Raw genomic sequence first — 24580 nt, forward strand, 5'->3', positions numbered from 1 at the left:
GTAGATAAAGCTACTAGGTAATAGGTACATCGATGTATTAACCTAATCCTTTGATCCCGCCTTTCACCCCCTTAGGAGAGGATTTTTGTGTAATCCTTTCTTATTTTACACTTGCTGTCTAGAAACGTTTCAAATTTCAAGTTAAAATAACAATAATTAAAACTTTTCTATACAAACTTTTCCCCCCTATTTTACCACCCTTAAGGGGGATTTTTAAAATAACTTATATACAGATTTTTATGGTTTAAGGCTAATAAACTAAATGTCGAATTTCACGTCTCTAACTTCAAAAACATAGGACTTTCATACAACCTTCAATTCACCCTTTCACCCCTTTATTTTTCAATACCGTTTCTTAGCTGACGCGTAAGTACCTAGTTGTTAAACTACCTTTCTATAGTCTCAGAATACTTAAGTAACTATAACACAGAATATATAGATAATAGTACCTATACCTACTTACACAATAATATTAATAGCACAGTTTAACCAAATACTATAATAGGCACATACAGATAGGAACCTACCTACCTACCTACGTACACTTAGGTCGATTACACGCTAGTAGGAAATCCTATTATTAGCAAAATTTTACAATGTAGTAAAAATATCAGATTTCGACGTTATCAGATCCTGGCTGGGATCATTCTCCCCCTAATAAAACACGTTAGAGTAGGTATGCCTATATAAGACACATTTATCTTGCTACAAAGGAACAAAAGCCTGATGCATGTATATAAAACACTCGAAACGTCGAAAGAGCATAATGCCCATCATTATACATTCATATGCTTTGTTACTTACAGTATTTATTTTGAAACATGTCGAGGGGTGAAAACCCTCTTTCCGCTCGAAAGCTCCCGAAATTACACAAAGAAGGCGTCGGGCTCGGAGAGGCGGCATCGCAGAGCACTGTTATTGGCCCTATGCCGCCCCACTACCTCCATGCTCCGCCCTGATGAAAACTCTCTCCGAGTCGATACCACTTCAGACGCTCATTCAGTTGTCAATTGCCGTAGACGCGTGTTGTGTTGTTCATATTTCTAAGACAAATTCTAACAACAAAATTTAAAGTCGAGTCAGTTTTAGGGATTTGGGAAGTGATGTTGGTTTGTGTAGTCCTGTGATAGTAAAAGTCGTGTTAACTGTTATGCATGCCATGAGTGATCCAGCTGCCTTGGCAGGGATGTTACCATTCGATTCTATCGGATTATACGAACAGCCGAAACCACGGTTTATCTTCAAAATGCCGCGTGTTGTTCCTGATCAGAAAGCAAAATTCGAATCAGATGATTTGTTTAAAAGACTGAGCCGAGAAAGCGAGGTAGGTCAATAAAAATTCAATTAAGTTTACGTTCTGGAACAATCTGACTTTATATGATTGTTAGCAGGAAAATAAAGGATTAAAATTATAATCAAGCTATTATTGGAAACATGCCAAGTTTTTCCTTTCTGGTTTTACAGTAGGTATGCCTACCTACCTATATCTTTTTTTTTATTTTTTTTATAAAGAATATTAGCCATTGTAAATGACTAATATTCCCATTTCCTCTCCAACTAAGCGTTAAGCTTGTGCTAGGAGTAGGTACGACAATAGTGCAACGGGCGGGGTTTGAACCGTCGACCTATCGGTTTTCAGTCCACTTCTTTACCCGTTGAGCTATTGAGGCTATCTACCGTTAAGATAATTGTGTTAAACTTATTTAGGTACGGTCTACCTAAGTAGGTATACTTACGAAATGTTTTACTTATCTTTGCACCTACCGCACAGCGCACTCCAGAAGTCCCTACTTACTCCTTTTCTACGGAGGTTTAAAGCATGCTAAAACAGAGGACCCTCTGAAACAAAAACTGATAATAATTAATTTCAAAATATAACTATGTAGGTAGGTAGGTACTAGGTATTCTTTTTTTTATTTGATGACAAGAAGCTCATGACTGCGATCCCACCTGGTGGTAAGTGATGAATGATGATATTCTAAGGTGGTAGCAGCTAATTTTAAAAGGGTAGGTAGGTGGTAGGTATACCATTTTTAATGAAACCCACACCACACCTCCAATCGGTTTCTACGTGGCAAAAGGTCGCCGGTTCAAATCCTAATATACCTATTTACCGAAACTTTATATTCTTAACTTGTTTAGTTTTTGAGATAGACCCCGTCACAAAAACGATCTAAAACTGGCAACTTAGACGGCCCACCATTTTTTTATTTTTTTAGAAAAAAAATATCGGTACTTTACTCAATGAGCTCTAAACAATGATACCCCACAATGCTAGGGTAAAAAAAACCGGCCAAGTGCGACTCAGACTCGCGCACTGAGGGTTCCGTATAACAATCGTATTTTTCGACATTTTGCATGATAAATCAAAAACTATTATACATAAAAATAAATAAAAATCTGTTCTAGAATGTACAAGTGAAGCCCTTTCATATGATACCCCACTTGATATAGTTATCTTACTTCGGAAATTAAAAATAGGAAGTAAGTCCTAATTATTAGTTGATGACCACAATTTAATTTTTTTTGTGTCATGTGACCACAAATTCACGGTTTTCAGATTTCCCCCTAAAGTCAGCTATAAGACCCACCTACCTGCCAAATTTCATGATTCTAGGTCAACGGGAAGTACCCTGTAGGTTTCTTGACAGACAGACAGACAACAAAGTGATCCTATAAGGGTTCCGTTTTTCCTTTTGAGGTACGGAACCCTAAAAATATTTATTTCGCCTCTTTTTTTCATGTAAGTAGGTTGGAACCGGCCTGAAAATCAATTTAATTGAATTTCTAATTCAATATTTGATTTTGATCAACGTTCTACTACAAATTTTCAGGATTGTAACTCTTTATTTTCATCTACGAGCTAGAGACCTGTGACACGCGGACAGACAGACAGACATACATACAAGCGAAGCGAGTGACATTAATAGGGCTCCATTTTTACCCTTTGGGTACGGAACCCTTAAAGAAGTAGGTAGCTGTACGCTACATAATTTTTTACAGTGATACGGAACCCTTCATGTGGGAATCTGGCTCGCACTTGATCGGATTTTTCTTAATGATTTAAATTGAACAACAGGTGAGGTACACGGGGTACCGCGACCGGCCGCCCGAGGAGCGCCAGATGCGGTTCACGAGCGGCTGTCGCGAGGGCCACACGGAGATCGCTTTCACGGGCACCGGCACCAACCTACAGCTCGTGTTCGACCACTCGCCTTACAACAACCGAGGCTGCGACTTTCAAAAGGAATCTGGAAAGGTACCTACCCTACCTATTAACATCACAGGATGTAATGCTCGTAATAGGACGGACTAAGGGCCAGAGCGTGCCAGACCTTCGTTATTTTAGAAAAGCTAAAAGTTTATCTGCGTTTTGTCCCTTATATATACCTAATATACCTACTTAATTCCTCCTCGATGATAAGACAGAAGATTAAAACGCATGAGAGTAGAAGAGAACGCTCTACAAATGTGAACCAAGAGTAGGTATAGATAGGTACATACCATTGTAATGAAAATGTTTAATTTAACGCTTCTAATGTGAATCATAAAAGACGTAGATATTAAGGTCCCTCAATGACATCATCACTAGACGCGCTGATAGCACGTCATCAACGCGCGTTTCCGGTCGCATTTCCATAAATTAAGACATAAATAAAGTTGTTGCTGCATACCTATGAAAAATAAGTACATAGGTATATTAAGTTGTAATACCGAACCAGGACTTAATGTGTCCGTCACGCTCTCTGCAGCCACTAATATCTATTTGAATGAACAACATCTTGCATCTTACGCTTAATGACGGGTACACAAAGCGGTGCATGATTCGAATCATGTTAATGCATAAATTTCTATACATATTATATAGTCTGTCTTTTCTAGTGAAATCTGAGAGTGGGATAGAGCGGCAAAAAAAAATAGGTTGTATAGGTATTAGTTTGTCCAGGTACCTACCTAACCAAGTAAGTATGTAGGATTTCAAGTATGATGATGCTGTTCTTAGTTGAAACGCACAAGCTTGGCCCTTTATAACCTCTTATTTGAAATTTAAATTTCCTATATAGGTACCTACCTATCTAATCGTTTATCAATTTTGTTAGGTTGGTTACTAGGTTGGTACCTAATGGTAATCGCCCCCGAGGTGATCGCGTTTGCATATTCCATTGATGTCGACAGTTCGAAACCAATTAGGTACCTACCTATTCCAAGAACTGGTGAGATTAGGTTTCCCAAGCAAACCAAAAGATAGATTATGATATAGTGGCTAATTCCGTTGTAGGTACGTATTCGTAAACTATCTTCGATTAACTTTGCTAGTTCGAGTGCCTAGTTAAGAATTATTGTCTCTATTGTTCGAAAATATGCCATAGCCATACCACAGAATATATATTAAGTAAGTATAATAGTGCCATACTTCCAAACGAATATTATAAATGCGAAAGTGTGTTTGTCTGTCTGTCCGTCCGTCTGTCGATTTTGTCGAAATTTGGTACAGCGATAGCTTGCATCCCGGGGAAGAACATATAGACTACTTTTCATCCCGGAAAATCAAAGAGGTTCCACGGGATTTTAAAAAAAACTATATCCATGCGGACGAAGTCGCGGGCATTATCTAGTTAAAAATAACTTATGGTTTGGTGAATGCACGGAAATAAATGTTACCTACCTACTGTAGGTAGTCAATTATCCTAAGTGAAAATAAATTCGTTGAAATCTAAAGTTTATGACATAAATGTGACAAACTTTGTAATTTTGGTTTAATACAATCGGTCATTGTTAGGGAATGTTAATAATAATAGATATATTTCGGGTTCCATATCTCTTAATGGAAAAACTGAAAACTTATAAGAGTGCATTATCGTCCGTTTGTCGGTCTGTCTGTGGGTCATTTCATTTTGATAAAAGTAGCGTATATGTCTACATGGTCTCCTGGTTGCACTTGCAAGCTATATTTGTACCTTTCGTCTAAGTCAGTTAAATGGATGTGCCATGAATAGGTAACTGACGGACAGACAGAATAAGCCCTTCTGTCAGTGCAGTGCAGGCTGCAGCCAGTGCACTGCACTGAGAGAAGCGCTGGCTCATTGTTTGCGCAAAGGATCAGCCTTGATGGCTGCGTCCAGCGCGAAAATGTAGCCCGTATTTTGGCACCATTCCTCGCGGGCATGATTTGTACAGTAATTAGATAAGTAGATATTTTATTGTAATACTTTACAATAGATAATAATTATTAAAAAAATATAAAAAATTAATACTTACCTTAAAATTCTATAGTTACGTTGGTACTTACCTAAGGTACCTATAGGTACCTATAGTCCGTTCAAAATGACTCCTCACGCGTCATTCTAACTCTATGGGTCAACTGTCATTAAGTACGGTTCAACTTTTAAAAAAGGACTGAAATCGTACTTTTGACATGAAATTTGACACATACAATCAAAAAGGCGCGTGAGGAGTTATGCGTTATGCTACCTGTTATGGTCTATACAACATTAACATGAGTCACACTCACAGTCAGTAAAGTGACGTTATTTCGATGAAGGTGGACAAGTAATGATTTCTTAGAAAAACGGGCGAGCCTTTGTGATTCTTTCTTAGTAGGTATAAGTACGAAAACACATTTTAGTCATATCTAGTTGGTAGGAGTGAAGTTGTAGGACCTAGGCCACTCGACCTAGTAGCTCTTTCGCTCGGCTTGAGTCGGTTTCAGATGGTGAAAACCATCCAACCAGGTTTTCAGTCAGGGTAGGCGGTAGAGGAATGTTAAATATTCTACGAGTTACGTTATGTTACATTTAAGGATTACTAATAATATACCTACAGTGCGGGACGACCTCCAACCCGCTGGACTGACGACCTTAAGAAGGTAGCAGGAAGTGGGTGGATGAGGAAGGCAGAGAATCGTGTCTGGTGGCGAGCTCTTGGGAAGGCCTATGTCCAGCTGTGGACGCAAACAGGCTGATTGATTGATTGATTGATATAATATACAATATTCTAATGCTTAGGTGTAAATAACATAGGTAAATACTCGTAGACTACTTTATAATATATAGTAGAAAACCGAAAGTAGTGATTTTAAAAATAATTTTACTACTTACAAGATTTCAGTTAGAATATTTTTATAAATTCTTTAGGTTATCTGAAAGCACTGGATTCGTTATTTTTAATTTATCTCGTAACATTAGTTTTTTATTAGAACGAAGCGACGAGGGAACCCATTTGATGAACTATTTGATTGAATTGAGCCCCTTCGTTACGTCGAGGCCGCCTGCTGCGTTCCTATATGAATACTTATATTTATTTACACTCGGTTCATTTAACAGCACACTCGAGTGTGCACGAGCCCTCATCTTGAAAATGATTTTATTAAACGGAAAAGGCATCTACGATTGTGCAACGAAACGGTTTTTGTAATTTAATACTTAGACTAGCTTATTCCCATGACTTCGTCCGCGTGGACTACACAAATTTCAAACCCCTTTAGGGGTTGAACTTTAAAAATCCTTTCTTTACGGATGTCTACGTCATAATAGTTAGATGCATGCCAAATTTCAGCCCGATGCATCCAGTAGTTTGAGCTGTGCGTTGATAGATCAGTCAGTCAGTCAGCTTTTCCTTTTATATAATATATAAATATAGGTAGGTAGGTATATTGTATAGATACTGGATTTTATAAGGGTAGAAAATAAACTGATATAAATCTGTTTTTATTCCATCCTATACCTAGAATTAGATAATCTTCTATCTTCATAATTTAAGGTAAGTAGGTAACACTTTTAGAAAATTTCGATAAAGAAAGGTAATCCTATTAAGTAGTATGGGCATCTTAATTTTTACTTAATTGTACCTAGCTATAGAGTGGTGTCAGGTTGTGTTACATAATATTACCTATACCTATAGGTAAACCTTTGTCGTGAATTTGAAAGACCGTGTAAGATACCTAGGTAAGTAGGTAGCTACTTATAATAAATCCAATAATAAGTTTAGAACTTATAAGCCAAAATACAGACAACCATCTACAGTCTACGTGGTTTAGCTTAAGACAGAGACATAAAAAACCATTTGATCAGTATAACTTCCAGTAGGATAACTTTTACGTGAGGGGTGAATTTCCCGACTGCAATCAATAATTGAAAAGCTCCTGTAGGATTGGAGGGCGGCGGGATGCCACGCCCGCCCAGCAACATGGCCGCCGCGACGCGCGACGTCGCGTCGATAGCTTCGCTTCATCTCCTACTTTATCATTAATTAATTATTATTTAACTCCATACATACCTACAATAAAAAATTTGAATTAAACATAATAATAAAGCTTATGACATACGAGTACCTACTAGATGATGCCCGCGACTACATACCTACCTATACGTCTGCGTGAATTTGAAAAATCCGTAAGAATCTATAGTCTTCAGGGTGCAAGCTATCTCTGTACTAAACGTCACAATCGGATAAAGTTTGAATGGATGGGACGTGAAAAACTAGCAGACAGACAGATACACTTTTGCATATTTATAATATTAGTATGGATTGTGAATGATCCATACCAATATTATTGTAATATACCTTTTGGGTAGGTAAGTACCTACTTCTGTCATAAGTATAATAATAATTCTACAGATAGATACAACTGTTGAACCTACCTTGTCTTGTACCTACCTACCTTTTCCGTATCAGTATTCCGCAATCCAATGCATCTACCTGTACAATGTATACCTACATAAGTATTATAAGTATTCTGAAGAAGGGAATTTCAAGGTTTTCTTAAAACTATAATCGGAATCATTCAACACACAGCTGGTTGTTTTGCAATTTTATAGCTTATAGGTAATTTGTACCTATAGAAAAAACTAAAAGGAGACTTAAGTTATTGTATAGTAATACCTATTGGCGTAGATAGGTATTTTGGTATTTTTCTGTTGTTATACTGCGTGAAGCATATGGTTAGCGAAAACATAAAGTAGGCAGCTAATTTGTCTGAAAAGGCTAATTAAATAATAATTTACGAGTTGCAACAGAAACCAACAATTAGGTATTTGTGTGAAGAGGATGCCGGAACAAACCGAGCACGCGATAAGCTACGCTTGCCTTCTGTCGTTTATAATATTGTAGCTAAGGAGTAAGGTAGGACCTTGGCACTCTAGAGCCGGAACTTTCTACCTGAGCATGAAATATTTTCTATGTAGGTATATTTTATTCTCAGATACTGTCCAAGACACTAGAATTACTAGATAGAGACTACATAATACGTATAAGTTGATAATAATCCACAATCCATAGGTAGGTACTTAGTTAGATATAGGTAGGTACCTACTAATATTAAAAACTGATTCGATTGATTTTGATGAAAGGTACAGAGTTAAGCTTATAACCCGGGGACTGACGTAGGCTTAAGGCTACCTACCTACTGTTTGTCCCGGAAAATCAAAACAGTCCCCACGGGATTTTAAAAACCTAAATCCACGTGGACGAAGTCGTAGGCATCATCTATTTGAAAATATTTTGCATCCCATGTAGATAGGTACCTATGTAAAATCGAATCTTTGAAAACAGCAACCGCCGAGTTTCTTGCTGGTTCTTCGCGGTAGGAAAGCCATTCAGAACCAGAGTGGTAGATATGCATTTGACGATTTAAAAAAACCTATAGGTACTTATAGGTAGGTACTTGTAAAAGATTGTTTTAATAAAAACATTTATATTCTATTCTATTCTATTCTATTCTAGAACATGATTTTTATAAAAGCTAAATACACGCGGACGAAGTCGCGGGCATCATCCAAGTAATACCTAGATAATTATACAACGAACTATCTGTCACAAGACTGTTTATAATTTTATAGGTAGGACTAGGTAGGTAAATAAACCTACCTACCTACCTCCAAAGTCCAAACTCGATTTTTTGCTCCAATTTTTTGCTAGAATTCGAAGAAGGTCTCAATCATTAATTAACTAACGTGACGTTTGCTCTTTGGTTTATCAGGCCCACATCGTGTCCCGATTTATCATGAACGGTGTCTGTGTGCGGTGGCGAGGCTGGATCGACTTGGAGCGTCTGGACGGTGCCGGCTGCTTGGAGCTCGACGAGGAACGAGCTGCAATCGAGGACGCCGCGTTACGAGACCAAATAGAACGTTACAACCAACGGTTGCGGGACTTTGAGGATAAGCAGCGTGCGTATCGAGAGCACGGCGAGGAGCTGAGGGCTCATTCGCAGGTCCACGCGCAGCGCTGCCACCAAGCGCGCCAGCCGCCACACCCCGCTCACCCGGCGCATCCGCACGCGACGCATCCTGTTCACATAAAGCCTCATTCCCAAGGCGCTCTTATTTCGTAAGGACATGTCCACAAATTCTGTGCAATTTTTGTATAGATAAGTTTGTAAATAACACGATATCCAAAGCTTGACATTTATCGCATAGACATGTTAATAGGTTCATAATTCATATTGGCGTAAGTATACAATTCGTGCTCGATGATAAAAGTAAGACAAAAGATTCACATCGCACGAGAGTAGAAGAGATAACGCTCTACAAATGTGACCTAGGTGTCGTAGTTTTAGTCTTTATTTTCGATTCTAGCGTCTTTTTTACCCAATATCATTGATATACTTGGAAGCTATTCTCTACTTATTAGTACTTTATTAAAGAAAAATTTAAATAGTTAGGTACCTAACTCGACACCAAATAATTCCGTAATGATAATGATGGCCTAGTGGCTAGTGGTCTATCCTACTCTATAGGTAATTAGTTGATGTAGAATATAGATTGCAAAGCCTGACCAAAAAAAATTAAAAAAACTCTGGAGGTATCACTAGTATATAACATACTTAATGGTCTGTAGTATGGTCACTAAATAGGTATATTTTGTTTAAATTAGTTCCACGGGTTTTCCGCAATATGCCGAGGTGTTTTATTTTTCTGGACAGGCTTTTGAAGGAAGAAGTATAACCAAAACTTACCTACCTACCCGTAGACGTTATTTACCTAATGCAAATCTAATGATTTGCGTCGCGCACTGAATACCTAAATGCTTGATCGGTATAAGTAGGTATCATTCTGAATAATTTAACGAGAATTTCCCTTTATGTATGTGAACTACTTAGATCACAGACAGACTACTAGAACATTTCTCAGGATGACTTATGGACTATCATCTCTTGTGCTATTTAATTAAAATTTCAGTTAAAAATCAACTTCAGAAAGGTAGGTAGTTAAGTACCTACTACCTAGGTGTTTAAGAGGTAAGTAGGTGACTGCAAATTTCGTAAAATAGCTTGAAAGTAAAGAATACCTAATTAAATATTCCTAAGTACTGAATATTATGTACCTGCCTACTTATAACAGGCTTATACTAATCTATTTAACATTAAATAACTATCGAATTATTATCTGACTATAAATAGGTAGGTAATTTATGGAAATAACTATTCATTAGGAATGTCGTTAGTTGATTTGATTGGTTTGACGTTCGAGAATTTTGAATACCTACCTATCTAGATAGTTATTATAGTACCTTATATGTATATCAAAACGTATTCTAAGTATTCTATTGAAATTAACCGCCACGATGGCTATCGGGAAGGGAACGCCCCGCACAGCCCCCGCGTGAACCCGGTGCAGGCAAGCGCGACCGACATATCAATCAATGAAAGAATTTTCAGAATCGGATCATTATTTCCGGAGATCTCCTAAGTCCTAGGTAGGTAATCGGTATATCTTAACTAATTTAATTCATACCTCTCTGTAATATTATTATTATCTAAGTAATGTAGAAAATGTTATTTCTTTCATTTCCATTCTAACCACTTGTTTAGGTATGCGTGTAAATAGAGCTGGAATACTTATTATAATAATTATTATGTTCACTTGGTATTCATATGTAATGTTACTTAATTTTAAGATTTTTTATTTAATGTAAAGTAGGTAGGTACTTACCTAAATAAGTACCTATACTTACCTAAGTTTATTATGTGTAGTAGGTAGGTACATGCAAGTATTGTGATAATTATTATGTAAATAAATCTTTACAAAAATTTCATTTTTATTTTAATTTTGCTCTGAGACTACCTAAAGTACCTATACCTATTTCAACATTGTTACATAATGTTGAAGCCTAGTAGGTAACGTAGGTTGATACATAATTCATGTATCTACCCACTATGCTTTCTGAATTTCTATTTTTCATGATTTTTTTTTCATTTCCGAAGAAGTGAGATCTATTTTCTTCGGAATAGTATTAGAAGTCACGTCATGCAATATGCATTGCCAGATGCACGTAGATCCCGCTCACAATACATCTTTCGTCCGGTTATGAACCGGATAAAAGATGTATTTCGAAAAGGTTGCCAATCAGAGATCACTGGGGTGATCTGTCATGACTCATGTGCCTTCCTTTTGAAATCATCAGAGTAGTTTGCCGCCAATTCTTGACTCTGGAGGCACCGTAAGTAATACTTATTGGGATAATAATAATATATTTTTATTTTTATGAAAATTAAATTAATGAATAAAATTATTGTTTATGTAAAGTGGTAAAGAAGTTATGTATTTTATTGTAGAATTTTTGATTTTCACAAATTAAATCACAGTAATATTTTAGGGTTAGATCAGTACGGCTATGTTCTGCGTTCACTTCACTCGGTCTCTAAGCAAGTAGGACCTTTGCCTGGCTTCGCGCTTCACACAAACAATCTGTGGTGGTGTATTATTATAGGTAGGTACCTACCTATTTAGATGGATTTGTAAGAAGACTAGGTAGGTACTTTTAGTTGGACAAATTTTGCCTATGTAATAAATATTTGAACTTTTGTTAATTTTAGCTAGCTAAGATTAGCACGCTATCGCAGTGCAACAATAATTAGGCACCGGTAACATGTGAGGCGCGGCGGGCGCAGCGCTGCACGCGCGGCGCACCTGTGCCTGCGCCCGCGCAGCGCAACCCTCGCCCTACGCTCATTATACCCAATTTAGTTCAGGAAATGTTCCCATTTATGCTCGTTGAACACGAGTTAATTGCTGCATTTAAAAGGTTCAATAGTCAGAACAATTTGTTGCCGCTTTTCATTAGAAGAACATCAAATAGATATTTGGGCAAACAAACTTTTTGAAAAAAGGTTTAGATTTATAGGTTAGGCTAGCAAGTCAGCAACATAATAATACCTATTTTTTTTGTTACTTTAATTTTTGTTGTTCCTGTTATTTTAATTTCTGTTGTTTCTGTTATTCTATCGTTTGTTGTTTCTGTAACTTTATATTCTGTTGTTTTTTTTATTTTATTTTATTTTTTGTTGTTCCTGTTATTTGATTTTCTGTTACTTTACTTTAATTTTTTTTGTTGCTTCTGTTGTGTGTTTGTTGTTTTTTTTTTTTAAATATGATAAAAATGAGAAAAATAAATAGGTAAATGAGAGATAACAATAAGTACCTACTGATAAAAACTAAGTACTTATAAGTACCTAAGTAATAATAAGTAGGTATGACTGAGTTCACTTCAACTGATATGAAAGTTTTTAGATTCTCTTTTATACGTAGGTACAGCTTCCTACCCATTTACCTGCATAGGTAGGTACCTACTTCATTCTATTAAAAAAAAAACGTTTTTTAATTTAAGCAAAACTAAAACAGGACAAATGCTATAGGGGCAATAACTATTATCTACTTACCTATACCTACCTACCTAATAGATTAGGAAATTCGAACCTTTTTTAACCGACTTCCAAAAAGGAGGTGGTTCTCAATTCGGCCCGTTTTTTATATTACTTAAATGCGGAAGTGAGTATTTCGAAATCTATGATCGTTAGATGTTATCATAGTGATTGTGACATTCAGCACCTTGACCATCAACATTGAGCAGGTAGCTACCTACTTACTTATTATTGAACACCTCGAACGACGGCTCAGATCGGTCGGATCAACAAAAAATAGACTGCAAAAGCCAAAAATCGGAAAACATCCAAATCCCTCATACAAAGGGATCGTGATTTATCAGTGCATTCTTTTTGTGCAAAAAGCTCAGGTCAGTATGAGCGAAGCACCAAAAGGGCATTTCATGTAATTCGTAGGTACTATACAGCGTGGGAACGGCGCGGCGGTGGCGCACCGTATCCGCAAGATTCATTTATGTAGATAGCACCAAAACGAAACTTTTGTTTTTTTTTGTTAAAACAGTGTGAAGCGTGCAGCGGTGCATTTTTCATAATTTTTCTCAGAGACAGGTGCGGGGTGCCTAACATGGAATGATAGCCACCGAGCACGAAAAAATATTTTAATATTATTCGATGAAGCAATGTAGAACTAACCAATGTCAAAATAATAAGTAGGTATGAGCTCGGTGGCATCATTCAGTGTTAGACACTGAATTAGCGAATGAAAGGGATGCGGATTGCAGATCTATATTTTATATCCCGTCGGTTCTGCATTTTTTTTACACATCGTAACTAGGTAGGTGTACTACTTACCTACTAGCACAGAATATATAATAGTACTAACGCACTACTAGTAGTCACCTACGTACCTATATTCTTACCTAGATATTATATTTACCAACTATACCCTTTTCTATCAACAATGAAGAAACGCAATTCCCACAATAAATGAAGCAAATAAAATGTGATATTAAAACCAAGACAGTTAATAAGGTTTCACTGACACCCGAGATGCCTTGTAACACACTTGACTGACTAAGTTGTGAGCCCATGAATGGGGTTTCCTTTCTTGTAAAAAATTAAACTAAGTACATAGCTATTTGCATAGAAAGATACCTACCTACTATGTAGTAGGTAGGTAGGTGACTGGTGGGCAGTGCCCACAAGTCTCTCGGCATAATGGAAAGATAATTAGTTGTCTTGGACTTACCTACCTACTTATATTTTAATTTTTTTTCATATATTTTACAGAAAAAATAAAATGAACGCCCTTACTATCATAGTTTTTTTGATATTAACAATAAACCTCTACAAACCATGTTATTTTTGCAGTTTGTTACCTCCTATCCTTACCTTATTTTTTCTTCTGTAGTACGGAATCCTCGTTGCATGAGTTTGACTCGTACTTGACCGGGTTTTTTTAGCTTTTATCTACCATTCTACCACTGAACTATAATAAACACTAACGTTTTATGACAAGTAAAGTACCACTTAACCTAAGGCAAACAGTGATTTTATAGGAGTTCAGGACTCTATGACCTGTACGATAGTCGATACTGCCTTGTGTATCCAATCTAGGAGCTAGAACCACTTGATCGGAAAGAATTTCAAATAAGGAACCTATATTCGCAAAGTTAGACCAGAAAAAAATCGTAATTGCAGAGCAATTTAATTACATGAAAGCAACGTCCAAATGAAGCTGTTTGTTTATTCAGTAGGCCTATATCGCGCGACTGCAGCTCACATCAAAAAGTTTTATAGCCGAGATGCAGGCAGCGGCACTTTGAAAGCGAGTAGCGCCATCATCCACATGTTTCCTCGAATTAACGTCTGTTTTCTCCGAACAAAACTGCCGTCATAAAACAAGTAGATTACTGAAATATAACATTATTGACTGTTTTGTTTGTAATAAAAAACACGTTGAGTTTAAGTCTATACAGTTAGATAATAATAAAATAGTTCCTATCTATCCTACTAAAAGCAAATGTAGGTTCCTACTAGACGTACTAAGGTCGTACACGTATGGGGCTTCTATCATCTATCAATAACAACAACTAGGTAAAAAAACAAAAAATAATACAACAAATATAACAACAGGTATTTTTTTTTATTTATTTTTTTTCCACACAAACAGAAAAAAACACAATATTGGTTTCTTCGTGCTCGTAAGCGCTTGGCGGCTTGGTATAATACGTAAGTATAATGTACCAAAGCGTGAAAATATTATTACCTAAGTGTTTTGGTTTTATGGTTCGTGTCGCACTAGAGCGCGCCGCATGGTGTGCAGCATTGCGACGCGCAGTGCACCGACGCGACGTTGCGCGACATAAACAGTGCGTCGCGTCAATATGCGTACTGCGCTCCGTAGGTACTTATAAGTAACTAGCTGATGCCCGCGACTTCGTACGCGTGGATTTAGGTTTTTAAAAATCCTGTGGGAACTCTTAAATTTTTCGGGATGAAAAGTAGCCTATGTCCTTCCCCGGGTTGCAAGCTACCTCTGTACAAAATTTCGTCAAAATCGGTTGAACGGTTGAGCCGTGAAAAGCTAGCAGACAGACAGACAGACAGACACACTTTCGCATTTATAATATTAGTATGGATTTGTCTTCGATATTCTGAAATCATTAAGATGACAGGTACCTTATCAATTTTTCGTCACTGTCGCCCACTTTTCTATGTTGTTCGCACGTGAATGGATGGGCAAGGAATTAACGCGAGGTGTTGCAGAGTTGTAGGTAGTGCGATGGCTGCCGTCAAGCGACATAATATTATTCACTCACTGTGCCGCGCAGCATTGCTCTAATGTCTCTAATGCGGTTTTGTAAGTAAAACAGGTATAACATCTAGGTCGTTAGGTTAAAGGAGTCTGCATTTTTTTTTATCCACTTATCATACCTACCTACTTACCTGTATTAATTTCATCATCATGGTCAACCCATTACCGGCCCACTACAAGTGCTATTATAATTTATAATATACTAGATGATGCCCGCGACTTCGTCTGCGTGCAATTAGGTTGTTTAAAAATCCCGTCGGAACTCTTTAATTTTCCGGGATAAAAAGTAGCCTATGTCACTCTCCAGGTCTTTATCTAATACCCATGCAAAAGATCACGTCAATCCGTTGCACCATTGCGACGCGATTGAAGGACAAACCAACAAACCAACAAACCAACAAACCGACCAACCAACAAACCAATAAACCAACAAACAAACACACTTTCGCATTTATATAAAGGTACGGATTCTGTGGCCGGGTCTCTTCTCATAATAAGAAAGGTTTAGGCCATAGTCTGTCACGCTGGCACCATGCGGATTGGCAGACTTCACACACCTTTGAGAACATGGAGAACTCTCATCAGGCATGCAGATTTCCTCACGATGTTTTCCTTCGCTGTAAAAGCAAATAAAGCCTTTATTCCAATTCAATCTTATGGATACATACAATTTATCACAAAAATTACAGTAGATATGACAATTAGAAGTACTTACATAATATTAAGATCAACAATTTATATTACAAAAATTCAAACAATTATGCAATATGATATTCGTTATAGTTTTTATAGGTAGGTACAATTTTATAAGTTTTATAATAGTTTTTGGTAAAAATAATCATCATTAATAAAATAAAATAAATTAAATTAAATTAAAATAATCACATCGTCTTAGATTTATTTTAATATTGTGAATTTGTAAGTACTTATGTCAAAAACAAAGTGAATAGTCACTCATAGTAGAAAAGTTAAATTATATAATATAAAAGTCAATTATTATTTTTAGTCAACCAATTAAATTGTACAAATATAATGTCATTCACTAACTTCGCTATGTCATTGGAATACCCATTTTTGGGCATAGGCCTCCTCCATCCCTTTCCATCTGTCTCTATCTAAAGAGCTCTCATGTTAAAGCAAGTGATATTTAATTGTTTTAAAAACGCACATAACTCCGAAAAGTTAGTAGTGCCTGCCCGGGGTCAAACCTCCGACCTCCCGAAAAGAAGGCGCACCTATGTCTTAACTTAACCACTAGGCTATCACCGCTTCATATTAATTTAATTAGCTCAAAATATTGGTAATTATTAACGAGAGGACATTTCAGTATCAAAAGGCCACGTGCAGGATTATCCTGGCTAAAAGAGGGCGCACGTCGGATTATCCCGGGATCACCAGGTGAATTTTTGCCTCGTGCTACGCTCTGAGATTTTACGTTTCATTGAAGCAGTGAGGTGGCCTCAGAATTATTAAGTACTAGCAACAGGCTCCGGCTTCGCACGGTTAGCTTATTAAGTACAATTTTCGTAGAGATTCTTAATTTTTTTGAAAATAAAATATAAGCTGTCACTCAGGAATATAATTTAGCTTCCTACGGGTGAAAGAATCTTCAAAATCAGTTCAGTAGTAGTTCCAGAGATTACCTACTTCCTACAAACAAACCTACAAACTTTAATTATTAATAAATATAACACCTCTCTATATAATATTAGTAGGTATAGATTAGTGTAGATGTTGTAGAATAGTTAGGTACAGGGGGACTAGGCACTGTAGAAGTCGTACTTAATTAGATTCTTTTAAAATTAAAATTGTGCCATGACAAAGTTAAGATATTTATTAAACTTTATCTGCCACCTTGTCTGGCAATGCATGACGTCATTTATAATATTATTCTGAAGAAAACATTAAAAAATATAGACTTTATATATACTTTGACGTGAGATCTCCAAAAGCCACCATGATCCAAACAAACATTCCTCCCAGTATTGGGGACAATTACCTACGCAGAGAAACTTCCAGCCTTACTTCCAGCTTTTATAATATAAGGAAGGTCTGGCACGGCACGCGCTAGCATGTTTTACTCAGAGATTTTCCTTTTTCAAAATTAGACGTTAAAGGTACCTACCTATTTAAGAAGGTATTGTTTTATTCCTTCACTAAATAATGCCCGCGACTAAGTCAGAGTTAATTTAGGTTTTGAAAATCCAGTGGGAACTCTTAAAAAAGTACCAAAAGTTCTCTCTTCCGTGATAAAAAGTACCAAATTTAATCAAAATCGGTTGAACGGATGGGCCGTGAAAAGCTAGCAGACATACAGACAGACACACTTTTGCATTTATAATATTAGTGTGGAATAGCTGTTCATAACATAATTCAATTTTTAAGCCACTGTTATTTACTCTTCAACATATGGGGCGAGATTAATGTTACCCGTGACGACTGTAGAACAGGTCCCAGGTCACAGGTTTATGCTCTGTATAGGTAGCGTGGTCTGAGAGCGTCTCAGAATGTGGTCTTAGCTGGGTCTCAGAATATGAGGAGAGCCTTGGTCTCAGACTAAGAATCAAGAGACTTGTCAGACTCGTATACCCGAAAGGGACAAAACAACAAAACAACTAAATAAAAACTAAAATTGATAGTAATTTATTGTAATAATCGCAATAAATTACTATCACAGAGGTTTGTTGGGCACAAACTACAACGTGCCCAACAAAAAAAGCTAAACTATGACAAAGACAAAAAACTGTGTTTATGTCTCTATCACTCTTCAGAGCTTTTCTATACACCTAGCTTTCTCTAACAAGGTATTATTATTTTAATGCCAAGTCTCCTTATTCTTAGTCTGAGGGAGAGCGCGGCGTGGTAGGTCGTGTTCATTTGCTTGTCTTTGTGTGCATGTGTGTGTTCGTGCACGTGCAGTTGCATTGCAGAATGCTTGATTCTTTGCAGTTGCTTTGAGTTGTTTTGACCACAAACCTTCCACAAACACTACAGTACAGATCCGTAGATTGAGTAAAATAGCTAGATTAAAGTACTGTGTAATCGCGTATGAGATAGCGATAGCACGACGTAACGATAAATAACACGACAATTATTAATTACCATTGTTAAGTAGTCAATATTTGTATTAACCGATCAACAATATTTGTATTAAACGTTTTTTATGTGAAAACAAGTAACTAAATAACTAATGAGAAATACAATTACGCCACGAATTCTCATGGTTTGTTTTGCAACTTCTTGTATGTATTCTTGAAAAAAACCAGTTACACGATAAGGGACAAAAAATAGGTTAGGTGCGTCTCTGTTTTTCACATTAGTAACTTTATCTGTGCTCTCTTTTTAGTGCGAATGAGAAAGCAAACGTTCCTTTATCTAGCTTTATTACTCTATCTACGGTAATTTTTTAGATTCGTTTTATTAATTAAATAAACCTAAAAAAAAATCTTAGAAAAAGAAGAATATTACAAAATTTTGTTTTTATTTACTCATTATTATTAATTTATTATTTATATTTTTTATTAATATAATTTTTTTAGGGGAATTTTTAAAGTAATTATTATGATTTTAGGAATTTGAAATATTTTTGAGAGTTGGTGTCACTGGGTATGGTTGATAATCTATGGCCAAGGTTAGGATCTTGGGTTGGGAATTGGGATCACAGACCAATTACCAATAACATATAGGCATAGTTGAGAATTGAGATCGGATGCAACAAAATTCCGGAATCAAATGTGTATTTTTGTCTAACGAGCGAATATTCTATCAGTACACCTTACCGAAGTACTTACTTAATCCATGAATGAGGAAACCAACATAAATTTAAAAAAAATGAAGGAAGGCGGATACTCTATATTTCATCAAGAGTACATAATTATGGCAGAGTAGTAAGCTGATAAACTTGAGCTGCGCTTGTTTTTCTAAAGTTATGTGGATAAGTTGGCAATAATTGATACCTAATGAATTTAAATTTAATTTCAGTCGTATGCTGCAAACAGAAAATCTGCCTGGGATTTATGTGATACCTTCACATGACAACTCATTTTGTTAGTATTTATCTCTAAATTTCTTACTCATGATTACAGTTTGATCTGAGTTAAGTAATGGCCAGGCCTTAAGATTTTCACATGCCATAAGCTGGGAATGGCCAAAGATCTATTTCATATATTTGTGTGTGCACTAATTATTTATGTTACTCATGTCTGTTTAGTGTACTTTGAATTTACACCTCTGATTCTTGTGATTCCTGAATAGAATAGAATGTTTTTTTTTATTCATGTAAACTTTTTACAAGTACTTATGAATAGTCAGGTAGTTTTAATTTACCAAAACTGCAAAACTAATGTTTACCTAGTATTATAAATGCGAAAGTATTTACCTTAACTTCTGCTCAACTGCTGAACCAAATAACAAAGCTTGGCACAGAGGTGTTCGTTTCCTGGACATAAGATTTAGATCTAAGTTTTCAGAAAAAAACTAACTGGATAAAGTTGTAGGCATCAGTTAGTCTAAATGATGTTGAGAAAACCTAAATAACCAAGGACAAAGTTGTAGGCATTGGCTAGTAATAAGTAAAAATAAAACTTTTTATTCTTTTAGTGTGGTATGGAGTTATATTCATAAGATCTGGTCTATACAGTAGTGGTGTGTTTAGATTCACCTTAAACTTACCTGAAAAATTCCCAGATGATACAGTACCTGTGAGTAACCTTACCTTGTAATACTAATATTTTAGATTTTTTGATACTAGTTTCAGTATTTTATGCAATTTTTTGGTAAAAGTAAAAATACCTAAATCCACATGGATGAATTCGCAGGCAATCATCTAGTAATAAAATGTCGGTACAGGCACAGCTTTGTAATAAATATCAGTATTTCCTTTGTAAATCATATCATTCATTGGTGATACTAAAATTTAATCAATTTTATTCTGGAGTATCAAAACTTAGCAATTCTAAAACACATAATTTATGTTCTTTTGGATATAACCACTACAGTGAGGTATTATTTTTGTTTAAAAAAGATGTATGTATTTAAAAATACATTTTTCTTTTACAGACTGTAAAATTTACATCACAAATATTTCATCCAGCGATAGATCCAACAACAGGTATTCTCAGCCTCAGTGAAGTTTTCTCACACTGGGACAGGAAACAAAATCATGTATGGCAAATATTGAAATACTTACACTGGATATTTACAAATGTAAACATGAAAGTTCCAGTTAACAATGAGGCTTCTGCATTGTAAGTTACATTTAAAATCTCATTAAAATCTGGCTCCTTCTATAATGTACAGTAGCCGGCAAGAAATATTTAGGCCTTTAGAAAGAGATAGTGGTTTCGTAGAGCATTGTCTCTGTCGTTGAGGCCGACAAAACGTCACATATGAGTGACAGAGACAACGCTCTATGAAGCCGAAATCTTGTTAGAAAGTTTGATATACAATATTTCTTGACGGCCACTATACTGCTGTAAGAGTAATAAGAATTTGTATTGCCTTTTTCAGATTTAAGACAAACAGAAAACTATTTATTGATAAGGTGAAAGAATGTGTAGCATCTAGTATAGACCATGTGTATGATGTTCCACCCATTGAAGATAAGCATTATATAACATTTCAACCTTATGATCCTAACATTCATGATACAGCTAAGAACGTCATGTTGAAACCGCCAGGTGGAAACGAAAGTTCTCATGGAATATCATGGGTGCAGTCAGGATCTTATCAGTCTTTCTCAAAAGAAGACACTACATAATAATTAACATGTTGTTTGCCACGAGAGGCACCAGTGGCATTAGCATCACCGGTGGGTCTTCACACACCATTACATTAGCAACACCGATGGGTCTTAGCGTATCACTACACTACTTAAGTGATGTGAGCATCTCTAGTGGGGCTTAGCACATATTACTTGGGTGCCATGACCATCATTGGTGCAGCTTAGTAGTGGGGTTTTCAATAATTTTCAATTTTAACCTATCTGTATCACCTATGATACCATGTAATATTTATTTATTGAAATAAAAATAATATTAATAAAATGCTTACATAAATTATAGTCTATTATCCCATATAATATCTAAAATGAAAACTACCCGGTGATGCTCTTACATGATGAGCATCAAGTATAGGCCCTAAGCTATGGTGGAACTGGAGAAATGACAATGTAATATGGACTGGCACTCAATTATTTTAATAATAACATTATTTTTTAATCGAGAATTACTTACAAATATAACTAGCCATACTATAAACCTGTGATAGATACAAAACAATATAATTACATATTATGACTAAATTAGTTTTTATCCTTAATTCAAATATTATAGGGATCTTGACTAAAAACAATAAAATCTTGTAAACATCTAATAAACATTTGGTGTGTTTATAGATAAATGATTGACTAAGTTACTTTCACAGTATTCTATATTTTTATTAATGTTATTAATAATTATTTACCTATTTAAAAAAGTTGTAATTATTGATTAAATTTTTTAATGTAACAATTGTTTTAATTTTAAAATAATCCTATACCTAACCCCATGTAACATTTTTAGAATATTTTCAATAGATTTTGTAAGACAAAATACATAATAGTATTATATTGAACCATATAATATACATAACTCAAGGAAATTTGGATGCATTATACTAACCCATTTTATTATGATATTTGGAATTATTTCATTAACAACATACTACATTTATATTATACTAGCTGATTCCTGCGACTTCGTCCGCGTGGGTTTACGTTTTTTAAAATCCCGCGGGAACTCTTTGATTTTTCGGGATTGTTGTCGTTGCTTGGTACCTACAATATGAATTCACTATGAACACTTCCTGAATCTTGATAACTCAGGCGGGCAGTAACCCTGCAGCATCAGTAAACTTTTTTTGTTGATTTAAAAAAAATTGCAAATCGGTCCAGGAACCTCGAAAAAACCGATGTAGAAAAAAGAACCACCTCCTTTTTGACAGTCGGTTAAAAACCGATGACCTTGAAATATTTACGGAACAATCTTTAAAATATCCCCTTTCTAACAAAAAAAGAATGAATGAAATCGGTCTACGCGTTAATGAATTACAACTCAGTATACATTTTAACTTTCGTCCCCTCTCCTACGGGAACCATGCTGAATTTCGGGATAAATAGTATCCTATATTCTTCCTCATAGTAAGACCTCAAATCGTACCAAGTTTCATTAGAATCCATTCAGTAGTTTCAGCGTGATGCGTGGCCGTGATACAGACAGACAGACAGACAAAAATGAAAAAATTACAGTTTTGGGTTCAGTATCGATTATAGAGTGCCCTCGATAAAAAAAATTCAAAATATCTTCAATGTACAGAATTTGACCTGTTACAGTTTTATTATAAGTATTGATATACATTTTACTATAGATTTAATAAAGTAAGTAGGTATACATTTTATAATGTAGTATCATAAATCAGGGTCAGATTTAATTTTAATATTGTGCATTTTAATCATCTCAGGAAACCATATCTGATCCAACTGATAATTTTTTGTTTTCCAATTAAAGTGAGTTGGTGGATGTGATTCCCCATTTTCAAATGTGAAATTTTTACTTATCTCAATAGCAAGTTTAGATCTAACCAGTCCTACACCACCATACTTGTCCTCAGCGGGATGGTAAACTCTACCGGTTTCAGGTAGCATATAAACTTTCTCAGGTTGAAACTGGGTGAGGAGTAAATCACCTGCATATCCAAAGGTTAAAAAATCCACTTCAGGATTTCCTTTAGGTACAATGTGTGTGTACACAATAGGTACATCATCACATCTAATATAATTTCTTTCTTTTCCACATAAAGATATAAAAGGAAATTCTTCCTGATATCTCCCTGTTTTATTTAATCTAATTCTTTTGAAAAAGAATTCCAAAAACTTTTTTTCTTTAAAACATGAAGTAAAGTTCTTCATTTTTGAATCATCTAAAAATAACTGAAACAAATAGTATAAGTACTTAGAGTATTGCATTTAATTTTATTTTTTTTGGTTTTAAATTTATTGACTAGTGCTTGGCTGCAATCAACCCTGTTGGCAAGTGATGATGGAGCCAAGATAGAGCATGCTTGCCTAGAAGATGCCTATTCACTCTAGACTTGAAGGTACCCACATTAAAATTGGAGGGGGAAAAACTGATGCTGGAATAAAAAAATGAATAAGAACCAGCACATTTTTATGCTTCCCTATCTCCAGAGAAAAGTCTTGTAGGATCACTTCATTGTATGTCTACCTGTCTGTCAAGACCCAAAATCAAAACCCACCTACTAGTTACCACCACCTACATAGCTACTTCTGTGCTACTTCCTGTTGACCTAGAATCATGTTTGGCAGGTAGCAATATCTGTCACAGAACAAGTAAAAGGAAAAATACGAAAACCGTTATGTGGTTACATTACAAAAAATAAATTGTCATTTCTTGTACGATGGTACGGAATACGGATCCCTTCGCCTGCAAGTTCGACTCGCACTTGACTGTTATATTTGTTATGCTCGTCGCTACACCACGACAAAATTGGAAATACAACTAATTTATAACACTATGTAGAACCTTACTTAATACTTATTACTTACCATTCCTTGATGATCAATAAAATAAAAATATTCTCTAATTTTTGGTTCAGGCTCTTGACCTTGTACATATTTAATTGGTCGCTTTTGTAAAAAATATTTTGCAGTAATCCGTATTTGTCTGTGAATTTTGTTCATTGCGGTTTGCATTGTTTTATGTTTATAATGTGCATCACAGTTGCATTGCGTAATGCATCGTACTTTGATAAAAATATATGATTTTTAACTGGTTTTACGCGGCTAAATAAATAAGTCAAATAAGTAATCGCTCCATTACGTAGTGATTTATGATTATAATATACTCTTTGTCCTTTTTTTTCTGGTCGGTGCTCTTTGTCCATTGCTCCATTTTATTTTATTTTTACGGACGCCCTGGATGTCTCATATATTAATCCAAAGAGTATATAATCAGATAATCCGTAATCACTATTTATGGCTTGAAAGGACCAATTGACTTGAAAACTGTACGATAAGGCTATCTAGGCGCGTGGCGAAAATTAAGCGCACAGAAAAGCGTTTGTTCTCCAACACTGCCGCGCTGTCAATGTCATTCAAGTGCCAA

At 35.7% G+C, this 24580-nt stretch overlaps 3 protein-coding genes across 3 annotated transcripts; 2 read left to right on the plus strand and 1 right to left on the minus strand.

The window, feature by feature from the left end:
* The first annotated feature begins 979 nt into the window (after positions 1–979).
* Positions 980–11032, plus strand: LOC117987664 (protein big brother-like). The gene is made up of 3 exons (XM_034974727.2): positions 980–1324; positions 3080–3259; positions 8978–11032. The coding sequence occupies exons 1-3, from the start codon at positions 1151–1153 to the stop codon at positions 9329–9331; spliced, it is 708 nt and encodes a 235-aa protein (XP_034830618.1). The 5' UTR covers positions 980–1150; the 3' UTR covers positions 9332–11032.
* An 8059-nt stretch (positions 11033–19091) lies between these two features.
* On the plus strand, positions 19092–21928 carry LOC117986878 (protein crossbronx homolog). The gene is made up of 5 exons (XM_069509670.1): positions 19092–19306; positions 19401–19465; positions 20019–20119; positions 20478–20665; positions 20928–21928. Exons 1-5 carry the CDS (start codon positions 19218–19220, stop codon positions 21175–21177), a joined length of 693 nt encoding a protein of 230 aa, XP_069365771.1. The 5' UTR covers positions 19092–19217; the 3' UTR covers positions 21178–21928.
* An 827-nt stretch (positions 21929–22755) lies between these two features.
* On the minus strand, positions 22756–24549 carry LOC117986880 (UPF0598 protein CG30010). The gene is made up of 2 exons (XM_034973835.2): positions 24022–24549; positions 22756–23385 (listed from the first exon to the last, which is right to left on the minus strand). The coding sequence occupies exons 1-2, from the start codon at positions 24166–24168 to the stop codon at positions 22864–22866; spliced, it is 669 nt and encodes a 222-aa protein (XP_034829726.1). The 5' UTR covers positions 24169–24549; the 3' UTR covers positions 22756–22863.
* Between the last annotated feature and the right edge of the window lie 31 nt (positions 24550–24580).

The sequence above is a fragment of the Maniola hyperantus genome, chromosome 1 (genome assembly GCF_902806685.2).
Source record: "Maniola hyperantus chromosome 1, iAphHyp1.2, whole genome shotgun sequence".
Classification (NCBI taxonomy): Eukaryota; Metazoa; Arthropoda; class Insecta; order Lepidoptera; family Nymphalidae; genus Maniola; species Maniola hyperantus.

Bases quoted from the DNA above. Each gene is read 5' to 3' on its own strand.
- LOC117987664 (XM_034974727.2), top strand. From the start codon at position 1,151: ATGCATGCCATGAGTGATCCAGCTGCCTTGGCAGGGATGTTACCATTC. The intron at 1,325-3,079 runs GTAGGTCAATAA...ATTGAACAACAG, and splicing joins GACTGAGCCGAGAAAGCGAG to GTGAGGTACACGGGGTACCG. The intron at 3,260-8,977 runs GTACCTACCCTA...TTGGTTTATCAG, and splicing joins TTCAAAAGGAATCTGGAAAG to GCCCACATCGTGTCCCGATT.
- LOC117986878 (XM_069509670.1), top strand. From the start codon at position 19,218: ATGAATGAGGAAACCAACATAAATTTAAAAAAAATGAAGGAAGGCGGA. The intron at 19,307-19,400 runs GTAAGCTGATAA...ATTTAATTTCAG, and splicing joins TACATAATTATGGCAGAGTA to TCGTATGCTGCAAACAGAAA. The intron at 19,466-20,018 runs GTTAGTATTTAT...TTATTCTTTTAG, and splicing joins TTCACATGACAACTCATTTT to TGTGGTATGGAGTTATATTC.
- LOC117986880 (XM_034973835.2), bottom strand. From the start codon at position 24,168: ATGCAAACCGCAATGAACAAAATTCACAGACAAATACGGATTACTGCA. The intron at 23,386-24,021 runs GTAAGTAATAAG...TATTTGTTTCAG, and splicing joins TTATTGATCATCAAGGAATG to TTATTTTTAGATGATTCAAA.